We start from the raw sequence: 18,155 nt of genomic DNA, 5'->3' as shown, positions 1-18,155 counted from the left end.
TATGTTTGGAAATCAAATAACAATTTAACCATATGAAATACGAGAATGAGACTCAAGACTATAATCATATTTTGACTCCAAATAAAAACAGTTTGAATTTAAAGTTTGAATGTAATTTATTTAACAGTATTAATATAGTGAAGGACTGAGTTGACTGTGTTTTGTTCCGTGGCAAATGACTAAAGTTCCGTTTTGTGTCCTGTTCCGTTTGCCGTTGTGTTCCAGCGATCCACCAGAGGCTGGAGTCGGACGGTACGGAGAGGGTGGAGGGATCCATGACCAAGCGCCTTGAGAACACCCTCAACAGTAAGAGTCCCGCCTCCCCACCCTCCTGACAGGACCTCCTGATCCAGATGAAGGGAAGGGTCCAGGGGCCTGGTGCTGAGTAGACGTGCCAGCTTGACGCCCGCCCCCTCCCCCCTCCACCTTCCCTTCTTTACCTGCACAGGAAGTCCAAGAACGGGTCGGGAAGTCTCTTCCGAAAGCCCCGCCTACTTCACACATCCGACCGTGAGGACAAGGATCTGGGTGTCCTCTCGCCACCCACCCACTGCCTTCCCCGATTATCACACACACACACACACACACAAGCTCCGTGTGTGTTCGGCCTCCTCCTTCGAGAGAGAGGGGATCCTGAAACGGTTCCTCGGTCGCCCCCCCCTCCCCCACCTCCCCCATGATAATGTGACTGCTCTAATGGAGGGTCAATAAGCAGGCCCTCTCCCCGGGGTCTAAGGTAAACAAGCCGCCCCCGGCCCGGACGCCGCCTTTCATCCCGCCGCGCAGCCCCAGACGTGTGGGCCCGCGGGCCGGCCCCCGCCAGCGCCCACCCCCCTCTCGCCCATCTGTCCGTCAAACACGCGAGCCCACTCCCCCCCACCCCCTTAGCCACTCGCGCACCAGACGCACCGCAACCCTCCTCCCCCCCCCCCCCCCCCCCACGCTCCCCCCCCCCCCCCGCCCCACATCCATCTCCGAGCGCGTGACAACTCGTCAGTCACAGCACAGAGCGGGGAGCGAAAAATGTGAACTATTTCGCTGTTCACGCTCTCCCTATTTTTCCTCTCAGGGCCGGGGGGTGGGGTGGGGGCAGGAGGGGGGTGGGGGCAGGAGGGGGGGGGGGCTGTTTTCTGATTAAAAGAATCTGGCTCAGTCGGAGTTTTTTCCTCTCTCTCGCTCTCTCTCTTCTCTCTCTCTGGTTCGCCGGCGCATCTGAGGCCACCCACCGAGCCGGGGTGTAGCGTGCGAAAGGCCCCGGCGAGACCCGAGTGGGAGAGATAGCTGTCGCTCTCTTCCGAGCGGCCCCCCGGGACGGGCAGTACACGGCAGCGTGCCCCCGTCTGCCTCTCTCCCCACCACATGTCTTCTGTGCGAGAAGGGGGGGATGATGTGGGGCTCGAATCGAACCCGCCTCAGCTTCCTTCCTTCCTTTCCTTCCCTCTTTCTCTCTCTAGGGGCGAGCGACACCGCCGACACCCTGTTCCAGGAGGTCTTGGGGCGCAAGGACAAGGCCGACTCGACGCGCAACGCCCTCAACGTGCTGCAGCGCTTCAAGTTCCTCTTCAACCTGCCGCTCAACATCGAGCGCAACATCCAGAAGGTGCCGCACGCAGACACCTCCACATGCACACGGCCAACAACCCACGCTCACTCTCACAACACATGCTCACCCCCCCACACACCCAACACAAACGCACGACATACTTACGCGACACACGCGCACACAGATCCACAAGTCGACATTCGCCACAACAACCAGTGGGTGGTGCCAGAGAGGTACAGATCCATCCCAAGGAGTCGCACCAACAATGACCGATCACGCCGTACAGTATCCTGATACAGGCCTAGCTGCGGCGCCGTCTGACCCCTACGCGTTCTCCTGCTCTCTCCCCGAAGGGCGACTATGACGTGGTGATCAACGACTACGAGAAAGCCAAGTCCCTTTTCGGGAACACCGAAGTCCCGGTCTTCAAGAAAGGTGCAGGCGAATCGAGCGACGTTCAGTGCGGGCGGAGCGTGTTCCGTACCACGACAGACTGGGGGGGAACTGACTCTCCCCCTCCCTGTGTGTGTGTGTGTGCGTGTGTGTAGTGTACACGGAGGTGGAGACGAGGATAGGGGCCCTCAGGAGTCTGCTCCTGGACAAGCTGCTGGAGACCCCCTCGACGCTGCACGACCAGAAGAGATACATCAGGTGCGTGGAAGGCCTGGGGGCAATGGGTTTTTTGCGTTTTCTCTCTTTTGGGGGGGGGGGGTTCGGTGGTTTGGGGAGCTTTTCCCTGCAAATCAAGAGGCTGCAGGTTCAAATCCCCCCCGGTGACAAGCGTCCACCGCACGGCTACATTCCGATGCTTGTTGTTCCCCTCCAGTGTCTTGTCAGGCCGACTTCCTCTCTCGCCTGCGACACGCCGTCTCTTTTGCCCTTCCTCTTTCTCCCGACGCGCTTCTCTCACTTCCCCCTCGCTTCCCTCCAGTCCCCCCCCCCCCTCGCCCATCAGGCCCCCTGTGTCTCGTAAAGGCCCGTCTCTGCTCCTTCCTCTCCGCTCCTCCCAACCCACCCACCCTTCCCCCCCCCCGTCAGCCCACGTCGTCGTGCGCCATACTTGTGGTCTCCCTCTCCCGGTTTGATTATTGCTCCGGTCGGCCCTGTCGGAAGCAGAGAGAAGCAGCCCCTCGACCGCAGGACCCATCGTTCACCCCGCCCTCCCCCTCCCTCCCCCCCCCCCCCCCCCCCCCCCCGCTTTCCCACTCGCCCACACCCGCTCCCTCCTCCGCGCTCCGAGCGAGCCGGGGAGAGGAGGGCGGAGGGGTGGGGGGGGGGGTGTCGGAGGCGGGCTTCGGGAAGATGCCCTCTAATCAGGAAAGCGTGTCTGCGCGTGCGTGCGAGCGTGCGTGCGAGCCAAGCCGCAGCTTTCCAGGACCGCCTCGGCCCCGTCCCACAGAGTCGCTGAGTGATGCCGAGGGAATGTAGCAAAGGGGGATGATTGGAGAGGGTGAGGTGGTGAGAGGTTAGGGCGAGGTGGAGGGATTGAGGGAGGGTTAGGGTTTCGGTCGGTCGGTGGGAGGGAGGGGGGATGAGGCTTTGGACAAGGGTGGAGGATGAGGGGTTTTGGGAAAAGGGACGGGGGTTGAGCTGTTTGGATGAGGTTTGGGATTTGAGCTTTGTCCAGTGAGGACAAAGGGTTCTGGAACACTGTTGTACTTTCACGTTAACGCGTGTGTGTGTGTGTGTGTTTCAGGTACCTGTCAGACCTGCATGCTTCAGGAGACCCTGCTTGGCAGTGTATCTGGGCCCAGCACAAGTGGATCCTGCAGCTGATGCAGAACTGCAAAGACGAGTTCATCAACGAGAAGCGAGGTGAGGGAGATGGCACGGTCGCGTCGACACGTGACCTTTCGGGCACGCGGTCGGACGCGCGCGTGCGGGGGGGGAGACTCGACCGTCCGAGCGCCAGAAAACGGTGCGTTTTCGCTCAGGAGTCGAATAAACGGCGGCGTGGAGACGGGTTCTCAATGCCTGCATTATGCGTGTGTCTCTCTCACTCTCTCTCTCTACCCTCTCTTCTCTCTCTCCCCTCATTCTGCCTAAGAGGCCCTTGTGTTTATTTTTTCACGAGCATATGAATGAGATCAAAGGGTGGGAGCCGTGTCGCTGGGTTTGGGTTTCAGGGCCCCGTCATGTTACAGTACGCACACACACACGCGCAGACACACACACACGCACACAGATGGATTGAAGCAATTAACCCCAATTAAGCTGTTTCTCTGTTAAATCAGCCAGCGAGAAAAGAAAAAAAAAGGAATAAAAAAAACACGGACGTGAAACCGTCAGGAAGAACGGCAGTTCCCCCCGATGCTCGCGCGCCCGCACACACACACATCCTCGCCCCCTCGCACGCACGCGCAGGCAGGGCTCAGCCGCACAGAGAGGGGGGGGGGGGGAACCCACCACGTCCAGACGCAGTCACACAGAGTACATTGTGAGTGGGTGGCTAGCCCTTTGCAGAGGAGCCCCAAACGTAAACACAGCTAATGCTAAGGCTAACAGTGGTTTCCTGGGCACAGCCTGTGAGGAATACAGGGGGGGGGGGGGTGTGGTTGGTATACTATTCTCTTTTTCTCTCTCTTTCTTTCCTTTTTCTCTTTTCTTTTTCTCTCTCCCTCTCTCTCCCCCCCCACCCCCCCTTCTCTCTTTCTTTTCTCTCTTTTCTCACTGGGCTCTAACGGTGCCACCCTGCAGTCAGGCTCAGTCCCAGGATGAGCTGCCCTCATTTGTCCTCCCAGCGGGAAGTAGGAGCACAGTTCAGGACGGGCACGGGTCACTTTTTATCCGAGCGATGTCGCCTTGTCGTTCCGGGGGTTCGCGCACACCTCTGTCCTTCCTCACAGGGCGCACATTGCGCACACGCGCGCGCGCACACACACAACCTCGTTGCAGCAGCTGTCTCCTGTCCCCTTTCCTGTCATACGGCAAGAACCGTGGCCCCTCTGTACACACTGTACACACCTGGCAGCCATTTACCACACAGCAACCCCGCACCGGCCACCAACCCCCCCTCACCACCCCCGCCCCCCCGAGCATCCATCCCCAAGAACGAAACTAGTGCTTTCCAAAAAAAAAAAAAAAAAAAACCTTCGACCACAACAGCCCTCCTCTACCTCGAAAACAAGCCGACAAGCCGATCGCATCCGCCGTCACCCCTCCCCCCCCTCCTCCCCGACCCCCCAGGACGAAAAACCCTGGGAGAGCCCCTTAATGGTGCCTCACATCAGAACACTCCTCTTCAACCTACACCCCCGCGCCCCCACGCCCGAACCTTTCAGTATCTCAGTGTACACACACGTACACGCATCTATCAAGCGGTCTACATACATTCCCACCAATCTGGAAATTGTTCCGGCAGTTTGCCGTGGGGCCCGTCATAGACGCACGCGGCAGGGCTAATTGCTCGGTGATTGATCGGTTGTGTCTGCAAGAAAAAATTTTTTAGTGGGGGGGGGGGGGGGGGGGGGGGGGGGTCTTTCATGTTTTGCCTATGCTGGCCATGTTTCTATGTTTTTTGTCCAAAAAATTGGTTTTCTCCTTTTTTTCATTTTTTTTTTCAAAGGAACTTTGAGCGTGTTTTGATTCCGCAATGACCTCGCTAAATTGGAAAGAGCCCCATTCGTCTCCGTCTGAAAGCAACGAGCCCCGGCTCGCGTGGCGGCCCTCGGCTCCTTCGGAAGGCCTAGACGCGTCGATTCTTCTCCGCTATCGTAGAATCCCCCTCTGCCCAATTCAGTGATATGAACTCCGCTGCTTGTGTTTTCTCAGCAACACTCCCCTGAGCCAACGTCAATACAATTACCGGCAACTGTTTCTGGAGGAAAATAAGTAAAGGGGGAGAGAGGGCTGGCTATCTGAAAGGGCCTTATAGGACTCTTGGAGGCTGTTAATCACCCCGACCAAAGTCGTTTACAGCTCCCCTCATTTTTCTGTCCTCTTATCTGTTTTTCTTTTTGTCTTTCTTTCTTTCAAATCATTGCTTGGTCGGTTATCTTTTGTCGATATGGAGCTCGGTGTGTGCGTGTGCTGTAGAGTGAACGAGTTCCTTGCAGAGTCGGAGACTCTCTCTGTGTGTGTGGAGGTAGTGAGAGAGAGAGCAAGAGCGAGAGAGAAGAAGGGATATTGGGGGCGTGTGTGTGATGGAGAGAGGGGGTTGTGTGTGTGCGTGTGTGTGTGTGTGTGTTTAGACAGAAAGCAGCCGTGTGTGGTCGGGGTTGGTGACCCCATGGGGAACAGGAAGTCCTCCGACCTGCAGAGGAGCGTCAGGGTAGAGGAGGAAGTTAGCTGAATGGACACACACACACACACACACACACAGACACACACACGCCGGTCTTAAAAACTACAATGTCATCTCCTAAATTAGTCTTGTTCTTGATTATGTAACCGTCAATGCTTGAATACGCAATCTCAGGAGAGTACATGGGGAATACACACCACACACACACACACACACACACACACACACACACACATATAGGACACCATGGGAAAGGGTTCACCCGACACCTGGATCAACAGCAACTCTCATCCCTCTATAAAAAGACAGGAAAACATGTCTAGGGATGAGAGCTCAACACACACACTCCTCATGGCAATATGTGTGCATCGTTCTCAGCCTGTGGGCCCTGCTATTTATGTGTGTGTGTGTGTGTGTGTGTGTGTGTGTGTGTGTGTGTGAGTCTGCTCGCATGTAGGACACAGCATTTTAGAGAATGTGCTGTTTGCTGGGTTTTGTGAGTCAACCGAGAATTTCCTCACATTCAGGAGCCAGGACTGTAAAGTGTAGGGAGGAACACCTAAACCTTCAGTCAAGGGGATTTTTTGGGTCCAATTTGTTATTTATTGAATCATCCACACACGGTGACTCACCCGCTGTGCTCTGCATGGATGCGTGACACATGTTTTGGAGAGAACAGGGCGATTCGTTTCTCTCCCCGCGTTTACAATAAGGATCCGTGGGCGGCGCGACTGCTTCGGCCTGTTTTAATTCCCCGCCACGGCCATACGTTTCACTTTCAGTTAGGTTTCGTAACTTTTACAAACCGCGAAAAGATAGAAGCGGGGGGTGCGAATGAAGGATAGAAGCCCGAGCGTGTATTTTCTGGGTCTGCGAGGCTGCCGAACGTCAGCTCGCTACTGCCACCTACTGGGGCGTCCTGTTCTGACCAGGCCAGAGTAATCCGACCCAGATCACCAGACGATCACTGTAGCCTTCGCCAGGCCTGGCTAAACCCGCCTTCACCCCGGGCCCCCTCCCCGCGCCCCAAGGTCTTCACCTCGCCCTGAAACAACGGGGGCATTCTCTCCATCCCTGGCCCGAGGAGCGAAGGATCAGAAGACAAATAAAGAAGGGAGGAGAGGAGCGAGGGAGGCCTGTTTGGTGTGAAAGCCCGCCGAGATTATTGAGGAATGTGGAGTTATGGGAAACGGTTTAATTTGATGGCCGAAGTGTGTGTGTGTACCTTTTTTGAGTTCATTTCTCTCACCCTGCCTCCTCCCTCTTTCTCTCTCGCTCTGTCCCTCCCTCCCCCCCCCCCCCCCCCTCTCTCTCTCTCTCTCTCTCTCTCTCTCTCTCTCTCTCTCTGGCCCTCTTTCCCTCCCTCTCTTTCTCTCCCTCCCTTCCTCTCTCCCTCCCTCCCTTTCTCTCTCTCTGTCCCTCTCTCTCTCTCTGTCCCTCTCTCTCTCTGTCCCTCTCTCTCCCTCTCTCTCCGTCTCTCCATCCCTCCATCCCCCCCCCCCCAGTGGGGCAGGGTCTACAGGAGTGGACCCTGAGGGGGGAGGCCCGGCCCCTGGCCCTCAGCAGGCTCAGCCACACGGCGTCTCTGAAGCGCGGGGCAGCATGCACACGCCGCGGCCCAGCGGTGAGTCGCCCTCACCCCCGGCCCGGGAACACCACGCCTCCTCCACCACCAGGGCTTCCCCCCCCCCGCTAGGGGTTTTTAACTTAGTCATAACTTAGTCATTTTGTTGTTGTTGTCACAACGTGGAGACGTGAGTTCAGACCGTCATGGTGCTTCACATACATAGACCGCACTTACACACGCATACAAAAACTGTCAATACATGAGGGTATGTCTAGGGTTTAACCACTGCAGCTACATGTGAGGGGGGGGATATCGGACGGCCTGGGCGAACGTAATTTAGCGTCCAGGCGCAGTATTTCCAAGCCGCAGCTCGGCTGTGGTTCGAGCCGTCTCGGTGAGAGGGTGTGTAACGAGTGTGTGTGTGTGTCCCGCGCTAGCCATGCGCTACGAGACACCCCAGCAGGTGCAGTTTGTGGACAAGCTGTCGGACGTGGTGATTGGTCAGCTGCCCAACTTCTGGAAGCTGTGGATCTCCTACGTCAACGGGAGTCTCTTCAGCGAGGTACGACCCAAGAAAAAGGAGCCGGACATGAATAGCAGTTTCACGTTTTGGTCCTTTTTTAATCGAATGCTCTGTTAGACCCGCAAGGACGATGCCCAGTTTCACATTATAAAGTGCGCGTGTGAGTCGGCAGGGGGTCGACTGACAAAGCTGTGCGGTCGAGTCTTTTGAGGTTTCAGGTCGGCTGAGGGGGGGGGAGTTCTGTCGGGCGTACGTTCGCCCGTCAAGAAAGGGCTCCGCGAATCGAACCGGGGTTTGATTCCGGCTGCGATTTCTCTTTCTGGCAGACCGGCGAGAAGTCGGGCCAGGTGGAGCGATCGAAGAAGAACGCCAGGCAGAAGCAGAGCGACTTCAAAGTACGTCCCGCTCTCAAACGGCATCTCCCGAGCTCGTTGTCGCGGCGTTCCACCGCCATCTAACACAGTGTGTGTGTGTGTGTGTGTGTAGAAAATGATCGAGGAGGTGACCCACAGGCTGGTGAAGCTGGTCCGAGGCGCCCTCCTGCCGGCCACCTTGTCCGAGCTGGACCTCAAGCTGTACGGAGGCTGGGGGAATAAGACGGAGCTCAGCGGGCCCTGGCTCACCCAGGTCATACACACCGTCAGGTACGGGACCTGGTGTGTGGGTGGGGGGGGGGGGTCTGAAAATGTGTGTGTGTGTGTGTGTGTGATTGAGAGGTTGTGGTGACGGTGTGCGCAAGGCTGTCGTTTTGAATAACGTTCCCCTTCCCCCCCCCCCCTCTTTCTCTCCCTCTCTCTCTCCCTCTATCTCCTGTCACTCTTCCCCGCTCTCGCTCTCTGTATCTGTTTCTCTCCGTCTCTCTCTCTCTCTTCCCCTCTCTCTCTCTGCCTCTCTCTTACTCTCTCTCTCTCTCTCTCTCTCTCTTCCCCTCTCTCTCTCTCTCTCTGCCTCTCTCTTACTCTCTCTCCCTCTCTCTCTCTCTCTCTCTCTCTCTCTCTCTCTCTCTCCTTCTGTCTCTCTCCCCCTCTCTCTCTTACTCTCTCTCTCTCTCTTCCCCTCTCTCTCTCTGCCTCTCTCTTACTCTCTCTCTCTCTCTCTCTCTCTCTCTCTCTCAGGATAAGCCACGAGGCGCTCTCTGCTCTCGAGATCCCCAACGACCTGCTGCAGGTGATCCAGGACATCCTGCTGGACCTGCGCGTGCACTGCCTCCTGGTCACTCTGCACCAGGCCGGAGAAGGTGAGCCAAACCGGGGGAGGGGGGGTCACACGGCGAGACGTCCTGGTTACCCCCGCAGCCAGGAGAGCGAGAGAGAGAGAGAGATCTGAGCCTGCTCCTGACAGCTCCCGGGGTGAAGAGCCTCGGGTCATTCAAACCGGGGGCTTTGTCTCGTTATCGACTCAAGCGTCGCCCACAAGCCGAAGCCTCGACGAGCGTCGCAGTTCATATCTGGAGGTGCTGTGGTTTCCCACGGTCGCAGCGCTCTTTGCTATTTATAATGTGGCGCTTCTTTGGGTGTTGCACATCAACTGCTAACTTCCTGTTAGCCTGTCATCTGTCAATGCCATTGAATTTAGTTGATGTTCAGTACATGCAGGCAGTATTAGCAATGTATACAGTGTACATCGAGGCGAAACAACCTTTTTCTTTTGCGAGTGCAACATAACGCACGTCGAAATGATCTTGCGCTCCCGAGGGCGGTTCAGCGAAAAAGGAGGCGTGTTCCGGCGCAAACGTTCACTGGTGCTATTTTGCAGTTTCCGAAAAACAATTCCGCCACTGACCAGGAAAAACGTATTATTCAGATGCTATTTTAAGGGTGCAAGCTTGGTCCGTGCGCACTGCTGGCGAGGCCAGGGTCTTCTTTCTGCGAAGCTACGTTACATTGTTTTGATTTATGGCGTGTTACATTTCTTCAATGTTTATAAAAAGATTTTCATGAGAAATGTCTATGTATGTGAACATGATTTGTAACAATTGTGGCAATTTTCTCCCACGCCTGTTTAACCGAAGCTAATTTCGGTGGGTTTCTTCTCCCATCTCCATCAGAATCAGAATCAGAATTTGGTTTATTCGCCATGTAGCATGTTACACAACACGGAATTTACTGTGGCAGGAAGGTGCAAACAATAAACATATATGGGTCTTAAATTAAGTAAAAAAGTACAATAGTTAAACTAATTCCAAGAACTAAACAATTAAAAAAATAAAATATAGGGTAGGCGATATAAAAATAAGAATAAGAATTTGAATGAGCAGCATGAGCGGGCAATTTAGTGCAATGAGAAAACTGCTCTGCCTTTCCCATACAATGTCACTTATTCACTCATTCCCTTTAAGAGCACTGCTCTTAGTCAAAATAGTGGTAGTCAAAATAGGGGGGGATGTGTGTTTGTGTGTCCTTAGATGTCAGAAGGCTAGCCGAGAAGGAAAACTGGGTCGTGGACAACGAAGGAATCACCAGCCTCGTAAGAACCCACACCAGACGCCAAACCAGACCCTTTAAAGCGCCAGCCGATCTCCATGGAGACCGATCGGTCATCCCTGTTCCTCACCTTTTGCCTCCCGTGTGTTTGGCTCTGCGTGGTTCAGCCGGCGCAGTTTGAACAGTGCATGGTCCAGATGCTGCAGTCCCTCCGGGAGCCCATGGAGACCAGGCCGGGAGAGATCAACGTGAGGGGCCCGCTCTCCGTACCCGGCACTCCCTGCGTGTCCGCGCTGACAGTGCAGTAGCTGCCTGGGTCTTTCCTGTTTGTGTTGTCTGCCACTGTCTCAGTTTGTGTGTGTGTTCATGTGTGTGTGTGTGCGTGTGTGTATGTTCATGTGTGTGTGTGTTGTCCCCGTGTGTGTCCCCATGTGTGCGTGTATCCATCCATGTGTGTGTGTGTGTGTGTGTGTCTGCAGGTGCTTCAGCTGGAGCAGGCTCAGGACCAGACGACAGAGCTCTGCGTGAGCATCATGAAGGTAAACACACACACTCGCGCACAGTGCCCTAGGCGCCAGGCCGGGGGGGGCGACGCACGTCCGTCGGCGCTCCGCGGTCGGAGCTGCCTCGGCGCTCACGCCGTCCCTCGCTGACGCCCGTCCCTCTTTCCAAGGTGTTCATCAGCTGCGTGGAAGAGCTGAGCACCAAGAGCGACGCGGACATGGACACAGCCCAGTGAGTGGACCGAAAAAGTGTGTGTGTGTGTGCGTGTGTGCGTGTGTGCGTGTGTGTGTGTGCGTGTGCGTGTGTGTGTGTGTGCACATGGAACCGAGTTCAACTGGTTCAACTCAATCCTCGGTGTGAATACCTGCCCACCCGCCGCCATCTAAGAGCTCGCTCTTCGGCGCCGGTTCGAGCGTGGGTTCGTAAAGGCGGCAGCGGTGGCGTTCGCCAGTCAGAGGTGCCGAGTTCGAATCCCGGCGTGGGCGGGAGGGAGACGCACACTGACACGACGACGCCACGCGGCGCCAGTCCGCCGACGGAACGGAAAGGTGGTGTGTTTTAACCAACGGTGTCGGTGTGTTTCCCCCCAGTATGGCGGTGGACCTGGCCTCCCCAGACCTATTTGGTGGCGTTCAGGAGGACTTCCACCCCTCACAGGTGAGTTCCAATAACCCTCCACACACACACACACACACACGTATGACTCGGACGACAATATTATTGAGATTGCCACCATCCTCCCCCCCACGCACGCACGCACGCACACACACACGCAAACAAACAGACACACACAAAAACACAAGGGCATGCCATTCACCGGCAAACCACCGTCTATCTGACTGTTTCCTGGTTGTGGACAGGAAGCAGACGCATCCTCATTTCCTGTAAAAAGCCGAGAGAGACGAGACCGAATGGGGCTGAGGGTGGTGGCGACTGTGGTGAGGAGAGGGGGAGGAAGGAAGGAGGAGAGCTTAAGGTGTTTCTGGTAAAGGGAAATGGAGCAGGGCGCAGACGGGGGTTTCCCCCCCTCGAGCTTGCGGTCTTCGGCAGGGGGTAGACAGCCAGGCGATATCCAGGGCAGCCGCTGCAGAGTTCAGACTCGAGGGCTGCCCCTCTGCTGGGTCTGGCAGATGACGAGACGGGGGCGGCTGGGTTCAGAACGGACACTCGCCCTCGTTCTCTCGCTGTCAACGCTGGCGTTCAGGAACCGACCCCGCCCTGAGGGGTCAGCAGGGGTTTCGATCGAGGCTTCGCCGGTCGGCACGGAACTGCGCGTGGACGGCGACGTCGAAATCCCAGGCCCCCCTCACCTTCGTCCGTGTGTCTTTGTGCGTGCGTGTGCGTGTGTGTGTGTGTGTGCAGGAGCAGCGTTTACTGATCATCCTCAGTAACTGCCAGTACCTGGAGAAGCACACCTTCCTCAACTTGGCGGAACACTTTGAGAAGCACGGCTTCAACGGGACGGACAAGATCACGCGGGTCAGTATGGCGGGTAGACACTCAACACAGCTGGCCATGCTCGTTTGTCCATGACAGAAAAACGTCCTTGTCGGGGGAGGTTCTGGTTCTGGTTCTGGTCCAAGCCTGTGACAACAAGCTTGGACCCCCTTGTGGCCCCCGTAAAAAAAAGAAATGTAGAGTCTGAATAATTGTAAATATGGTCTTTTGCCTGTTAATGGCTGCAATGCTGTGGAGACAAACGTTATGACAACAAGTATGTTGAAATGGTCTAGAACCTCCGTTGGAGCTTGTTTGAGTAAAAGTTCTTTACGTTCAGTCCTGAGAAGATTATGGCAGAGATAGGAAATGTCTTCAAACCGTGTCGAAATAGTAGGGTGTATAGTAGGGGTAAGACAGACTGCAGTTCGAAAAGAAGGTTAACACTTATCAAAAGAAAAATCTTCTGGGACTTTCCAAAGTTGACATGCTGTAAACATGTTCTGAAGTGATGTCAACAAACAATGCTGGCATTCGTGTCAATACGGCAGAGATGAAACTCTGGGTGTGCCAGACAAAACAACACACTGTAAGCATTTTCTGCCCGTTAACAAATCGTCTACAAATGTCTTTTAAGCATAAAATTGCCTTTTACTCACACACTCACACTCAGTGTTCTACATACTGCTCACACTACTTACTGTAACAAGTGACTTGAATCCACTGGGATTTGATGGGTGCTTCGATTGAGTCGAGAATGAATCATCGCACAAGCACACTTCTGAGGACCAAATGACTATCAAAAGGGCAAAGGACGAGGTTTTCACTCTCTCCGCCTCTCGAGCCCTCCCATTCACACACACACACACGTTCAGATGTCAACACACACCAACTTTGCCTCCGTTCTGCTGACTAACCTCTGATTCATTCAGGGACAGTTTTCGGTTGTCCCTTTCCAGTAAAGTCAATGAGCTTGGGCTAGGTTTTCAAGAAGAGCGGCTTTCGAGCCGTGCTCGCCGTTGGCTCAGAGCCAGTTGGGCGCGTTTGGTTTTGTCCCCCCCCCCCTCCTCACTGTACCCCCCCCCCCCCCCCCCGTCCATCTCTGCGTCGCCAGGTGAGCGTGAACGGCGTGCGAGAGCTGGACTCGCGGCTCTTCGAGGCGTACATCGAGCGCAAGGCCGACCCCATCGTGGGGTCCCTGGAGCCGGGCATCTACGCCGGGTACTTCGACTGGAGGGACTGCCTTCCACCCACAGGTAACCTCCCCTCCCCCCCCCCCCCCCACACACACACACGCACCCTCCCTTCCCCCCTCTCCTCCCCGTCCCGTCCCGTCCCCCCGTCTCATCCCAAACTGTAAACCCCCCGTCCACACTAACGGGGGACCTGTACATCCAAACACACGCTCTGTACCTCGCGCAGGTGCATCATGGGTAGGATGACGAGGCCTAGTTCCGAGGCCGGGGGAGAAACCTGGGACTACTGACCCCCCCTCTCCACGGCCCCCACCCGCAACAACCACAGAAACTTACCCCCAAAAGTACTGTAACCAGCAAACCCCCCCCCCGGCCCACTCCATAACCTTCCTGTTGCAGCTCACCCCCCCCCCCCCCCCCCCGCTCCTGTGTCCTACATGACTACACTGTGGTTTAGGTATCTTGTGTGTCGAGTGAATATCAAACAAGTTGCACGTTTGAAGTGTTACAGTAAGCAGGCGTGTGATCACCTTCAACCCTCACAGGAAGGCTCGCTCAGAACGTTCTTTTTTGAATGTCACCCCGCCGATGATTTCCCAAGTTTGCGTGTCTACGGTTCTTCTCATCGGCCCGTCCACCGTTCTCTCTGTCGCCCAGTCATGAGGCGTGGGTGGGGATGCTACTGGCTCTCTCTCTGTCTCTCTCTCACACACACTTTCACACACTTGCTGTGGTATAAAAAAAACAAACAAAAAAAAGGAGTGAAGGCTTTTTGCCTCTCGCGGCTAGGTGCCTGCGCATGTCGAACTGACATGTTTGCCTGTAGCGCTGTTGAACAGCCGACGGCTATGCACAGGGTGCTTTACTTTGAGAGCGTCTCTGTAACCTTTAACCTGTTTGTCTCAATATGAACGAATGGGTTGTCGCAGTCACTTGGACGATATATCATTCTGGCCTGTGGTGTGTGTGTGTGTGTGTGTCTATCTGTGTGTGTGCCTGTACACGGAAGTGCCCTTAACCCAGGTGAAACTTGTGTGTGGTTTATTTTTCAACAGGATGTTATGCATAAGGCGCAGAGCGTGTGTGTGTGTGTGTGTGGCACATTCATTTTAAGGAAGGCCAGGAAGATGAGGTTTTCAGGCCTGTGGCCTTTGAGAGAAGCATCCATTCCTGATAGTGAAAGAGGAACATTTGTACCATTTAACCACTACACTGAGGAAATAGGATCTGAGACTTTCACTGGCTAAGACTTTGTGTGTGTGTGGGTGGGTGTGTATGTGTGTGTGTGTAGGTGTGTGTGGGCGCAAGCCGAGAAATCTGACTTTCACTGATTTGGCTTCTTTTGTTCCGTCTCGCTGTGACACTTCAACTTGGGGAATATGTCACATGTCAGCCATCTGAGCTCAGAGGCGTCAAGTCTGTCAGAGGCCTTCTCTAGAACGTTCCCTCTTTCTCTCCCCCCGCCTGTCTTTCTGTCCCTCTTTCGCTCCCTCCCTCTCTCTCTCCCCCTCTTTCACTCCCTCTCTCCCTCTCTCTCTCTCTCTCTCTCTCTCTCTCTCTCTCTCCCTCTCTCTCTCTCTCTCTCTCTCTCTCTCTCTCTCTCTCTCTCTCTCTCTCTCTCTCTCTCTCTCTCTCTCCTCCTCTCCTGTTGGCTGTCCCTGACGTGTTTCCAGAGGATGACATCAGTCTTGTTCCTCCCCCAGGTGTGAGGAACTATCTGAAGGAGGCGTTGGTGAACATCATCACCGTCCACGCCGAGGTAGGCGCTGCGCCGATCTCGACCCAGCCCCGGGGTGGCCTTGTCTGCACCGGCGACACCCCTCCCCCCCCCCCCCCACCCCACCCCACCCCAACCCCCAGTTCTCCGTACTCACGCTCTCTCCGTTTCTCTCTCCGTTTCTCTCTGTCTGTCGTTATCTCTCCGTTTCTCCGTGTCTCTGTTTCTCTCTCCGTTTCTCTCTTTCTGCTTCCATCCCTGTTTCCGTCTCTCTGTTGCTCTCTATCTCTCTGTGTCTCTCTTTTTCTATCTGTACTTCTCTCCCTCTGTGTTTCGCCCTATCTCTCTACTTCTCTCTCTCTCTCTGTTTCGCCCTACCTCTGTTTCTCTCTATATCTCTGTTTTTCTCTGTCTCTGTTTTTCTCTGTCTCTCTCTCTGTCTCTCTGTCTCTCTCTCTCTGTCTCTCTCAGGTGTTCACAGTGTCTAAGGAGCTCGTTCCTCGGGCCCTGTCCCACCTCGTCGAGGCAGTGGCTGAGGAGATGAGTCGGCTCATGCAGTGCGTGTCATCCTTCAGCAAGAATGGGGCGTTGCAGGTACACACACACACATGCCCAATACACACACACGCAGTGCATACACACTTACACACAAAGCAGTTTGCAACTCAATTGTAGGATTAGTAATATCAAGACTTTCATAGGGATTTACCCTACAGATAACAAAGTCTCTCCCTCTCGCTCTCTCTAACACACACACACACACACACACATCAGGCCCGTCTGGAACTGTGTGCCCTGAGAGATGCCGTCGGCTCCTACCTGACTTCCGAGAGCAAGTAAGATTGACACCATCTCTCTTTGTCTTTCTCACACACATGCACACACCATAAATCTTGCCACCACCACCCCCCCCCCCCCCCCCCCCTCCAATGCTGATCCAACATCTACCTGATCCAACAGCGGTGCAGAGCGGAAGTGAAACCAGTCTGGTTCAGCATTTGTCACTTTTCCTGTGTGTCCTATGTGCGCGCGCGTGTGTGTGCGCCGTGTACGCAACGTGTTGTTTTGTCTCTCCTCAGTGCGAGCTTCAAGCAGGCTGTGGAGGCTCTCCCGCAGCTCCAGAGCGGTGCGGATAAGAAGTGAGTGTGCACACCTCTCTCTCTCTCTCTCTCGTTCACACTGCAAGCCGGTAGAACGTTCGCCCTGAGGAAAGCCAACTTACACTGACACGCTCACTGGCCTCCCCCCCTCTTCACCTGGCCCGCCTCGGCTTCCCCTCCCTCCCTCCCGACCCTCTCTGCCTCTCCTCCTCCTCTCCCTCCTCCCCTCTCCATCCCTCGCTCTCCCCCCTCCCTTCTCTGTCCCTCTCCCCGCCCCTCCGTCCCTCTCCGCTCTGCCTCTCCCCCTCCGATTCTCCCTCTCTCTCCCTCGATCCCTCTCCTCTCCGCCTCCCCTCTCTCCTCCCCCTCCATTGCTCTTTGCCCTCCCTCCCCCCCTCTCCTCCCCTGCCTCTCTCCCTCCCCCCCTCTCCTCCCCTGCCTCCCTCCCTCCCCCCTCCCCTGCAACCCTCCCTCCCCTCCCCTGCCTCTCTCCCTCCCCCCCTCTCCTCCCCTGCCTCCCTCCCTCCCCCCTCCCCTGCAACCCTCCCTCCCCTCCCCTGCCTCTCTCCCTCCCCCCCTCTCCTCCCCTGCCTCCCTCCCTCCCCCCTCCCCTGCAACCCTCCCTCCCTCCCCTCCCCTGCCTCTCTCTCCTCCCAGGTTGCTGGAGGAGCTTCTGAACAAGTTCAAGAGCAGCATGCACCTGCAGCTCACCTGCTTCCACCCATCGTGCGTCCAGCCCGTCAAGAGATGAGCCCCCCCCCGGTCCCGTCCACTCCACGCGGGCCTCAAGGTCGCTTCCCCCCCCCCCCATCCACTCGCCGTCTGTGCGATATCTTATCAACTCTTCCATCTCAATCTGAAGCGGTGTACTGGATGTGTTCTGTTTTAGTCACTACTCTGTATTCTCTTAAGAGTTGGTTGCGGTTTTATTCCGGGTATGACGCCGCACATCCTAATGCCACTTGGTCGTGTGTCAGTGTTCGAGTTTGGGGGATTTTACAAATGATTTTGCTGAATTACATTGTTCTTTTTTTTTTGGGCTTGTTTTTGCTTGTTTTGTTATTCTGACCGCCAAATAAAAGAGCCATTCGCACATTTAGGGATTTTTTGTGTGTGCGTCTGGTGTGTCAAACTGTTCTGTCATGGTTCTGCCTTCTGGCACCCGTCCAGTTCCACGGAAACAGAGGGGACCAGGCTGCAAAGCAGAGTAGAATTGTGCCTCTAAAGTCTCTATACTATGGCACTTGCTCTAGATAGTCATTTTCCTATCAGAACTCACCTATCAGCTCTTTGGGAATGACTGGTCACTGTGTGTTCAAATGACTCATGTGTCGAATGACTCGCCCCTTTCACTGTTTCTCATGTTTTCTGGTTGGCTTAGGATCTACACTTTCTTTTTCATTCACAATCGTTTACATTTACGTTTAGTCATTTGGCAGAAGCTTTTTTCCAACGCGACTTACAAGAAAGTGCAAAAGGAGCATAGGTCAATGATCATAAACAACGAGAGAGCACCAAAACAATGTGGGCAGCCAAAACATGAAGCATACATTGTGAAAAGCAAATAAGAGCCCATGGGTAAAACCAGAAGAGCATGTAGTGAAACAAGTTGCAATTAAATGACATGATCCTCGAAAGTGCCCAGAGTGTACCTGGAGGAAAGCAAGCAACGAATAATATAATTCACAGCGAGTACAAGTAGCTGAATCATTTACAACTAAGCAACAAGTACAACAAGTCCCTCAATAAGTGTCATTGAAATCCTGGAGGAAATAAACTAACATCTGATCCAACAAATCTTTCGTAAGTACCGTTGTACTCCCGGAACAAGTGCGTCTTTAGACGTTTTTTGAAGGTGGGGAGACAGTCGGTGTCTCTGATGGAGGTGGGGAGGTGATTCCA

General features: G+C 55.0%; 1 protein-coding gene across 1 annotated transcript; it reads left to right on the top strand.

Annotated features, from left to right (window-relative positions):
• Positions 1–225: 225 nt before the first annotated feature.
• Positions 226–17,356, top strand: exoc2 (exocyst complex component 2; the record flags this gene model as incomplete). Its single annotated transcript, XM_067230767.1, is given in 23 exon segments — positions 226–306; positions 1,455–1,600; positions 1,897–1,978; positions 2,092–2,194; positions 3,240–3,358; positions 7,292–7,378; positions 7,381–7,410; positions 7,791–7,915; positions 8,203–8,271; positions 8,363–8,520; positions 8,992–9,113; positions 10,281–10,342; positions 10,467–10,547; positions 10,779–10,838; positions 10,973–11,034; positions 11,394–11,460; positions 12,166–12,282; positions 13,355–13,496; positions 15,140–15,195; positions 15,625–15,747; positions 15,928–15,989; positions 16,233–16,292; positions 16,911–17,356. Coding segments are annotated over 23 exon segments (2,108 nt in total), but the record flags the coding sequence as incomplete, so codon positions are not given.
• Positions 17,357–18,155: the final 799 nt, after the last annotated feature.

This window comes from Osmerus mordax, chromosome 27, assembly GCF_038355195.1.
Source record: "Osmerus mordax isolate fOsmMor3 chromosome 27, fOsmMor3.pri, whole genome shotgun sequence".
NCBI classification, from domain to species: domain Eukaryota; kingdom Metazoa; phylum Chordata; class Actinopteri; order Osmeriformes; family Osmeridae; genus Osmerus; species Osmerus mordax.
Note: the sequence above shows the minus strand (reverse complement) of the source record. Positions and strands in the feature narration are given on the sequence as shown.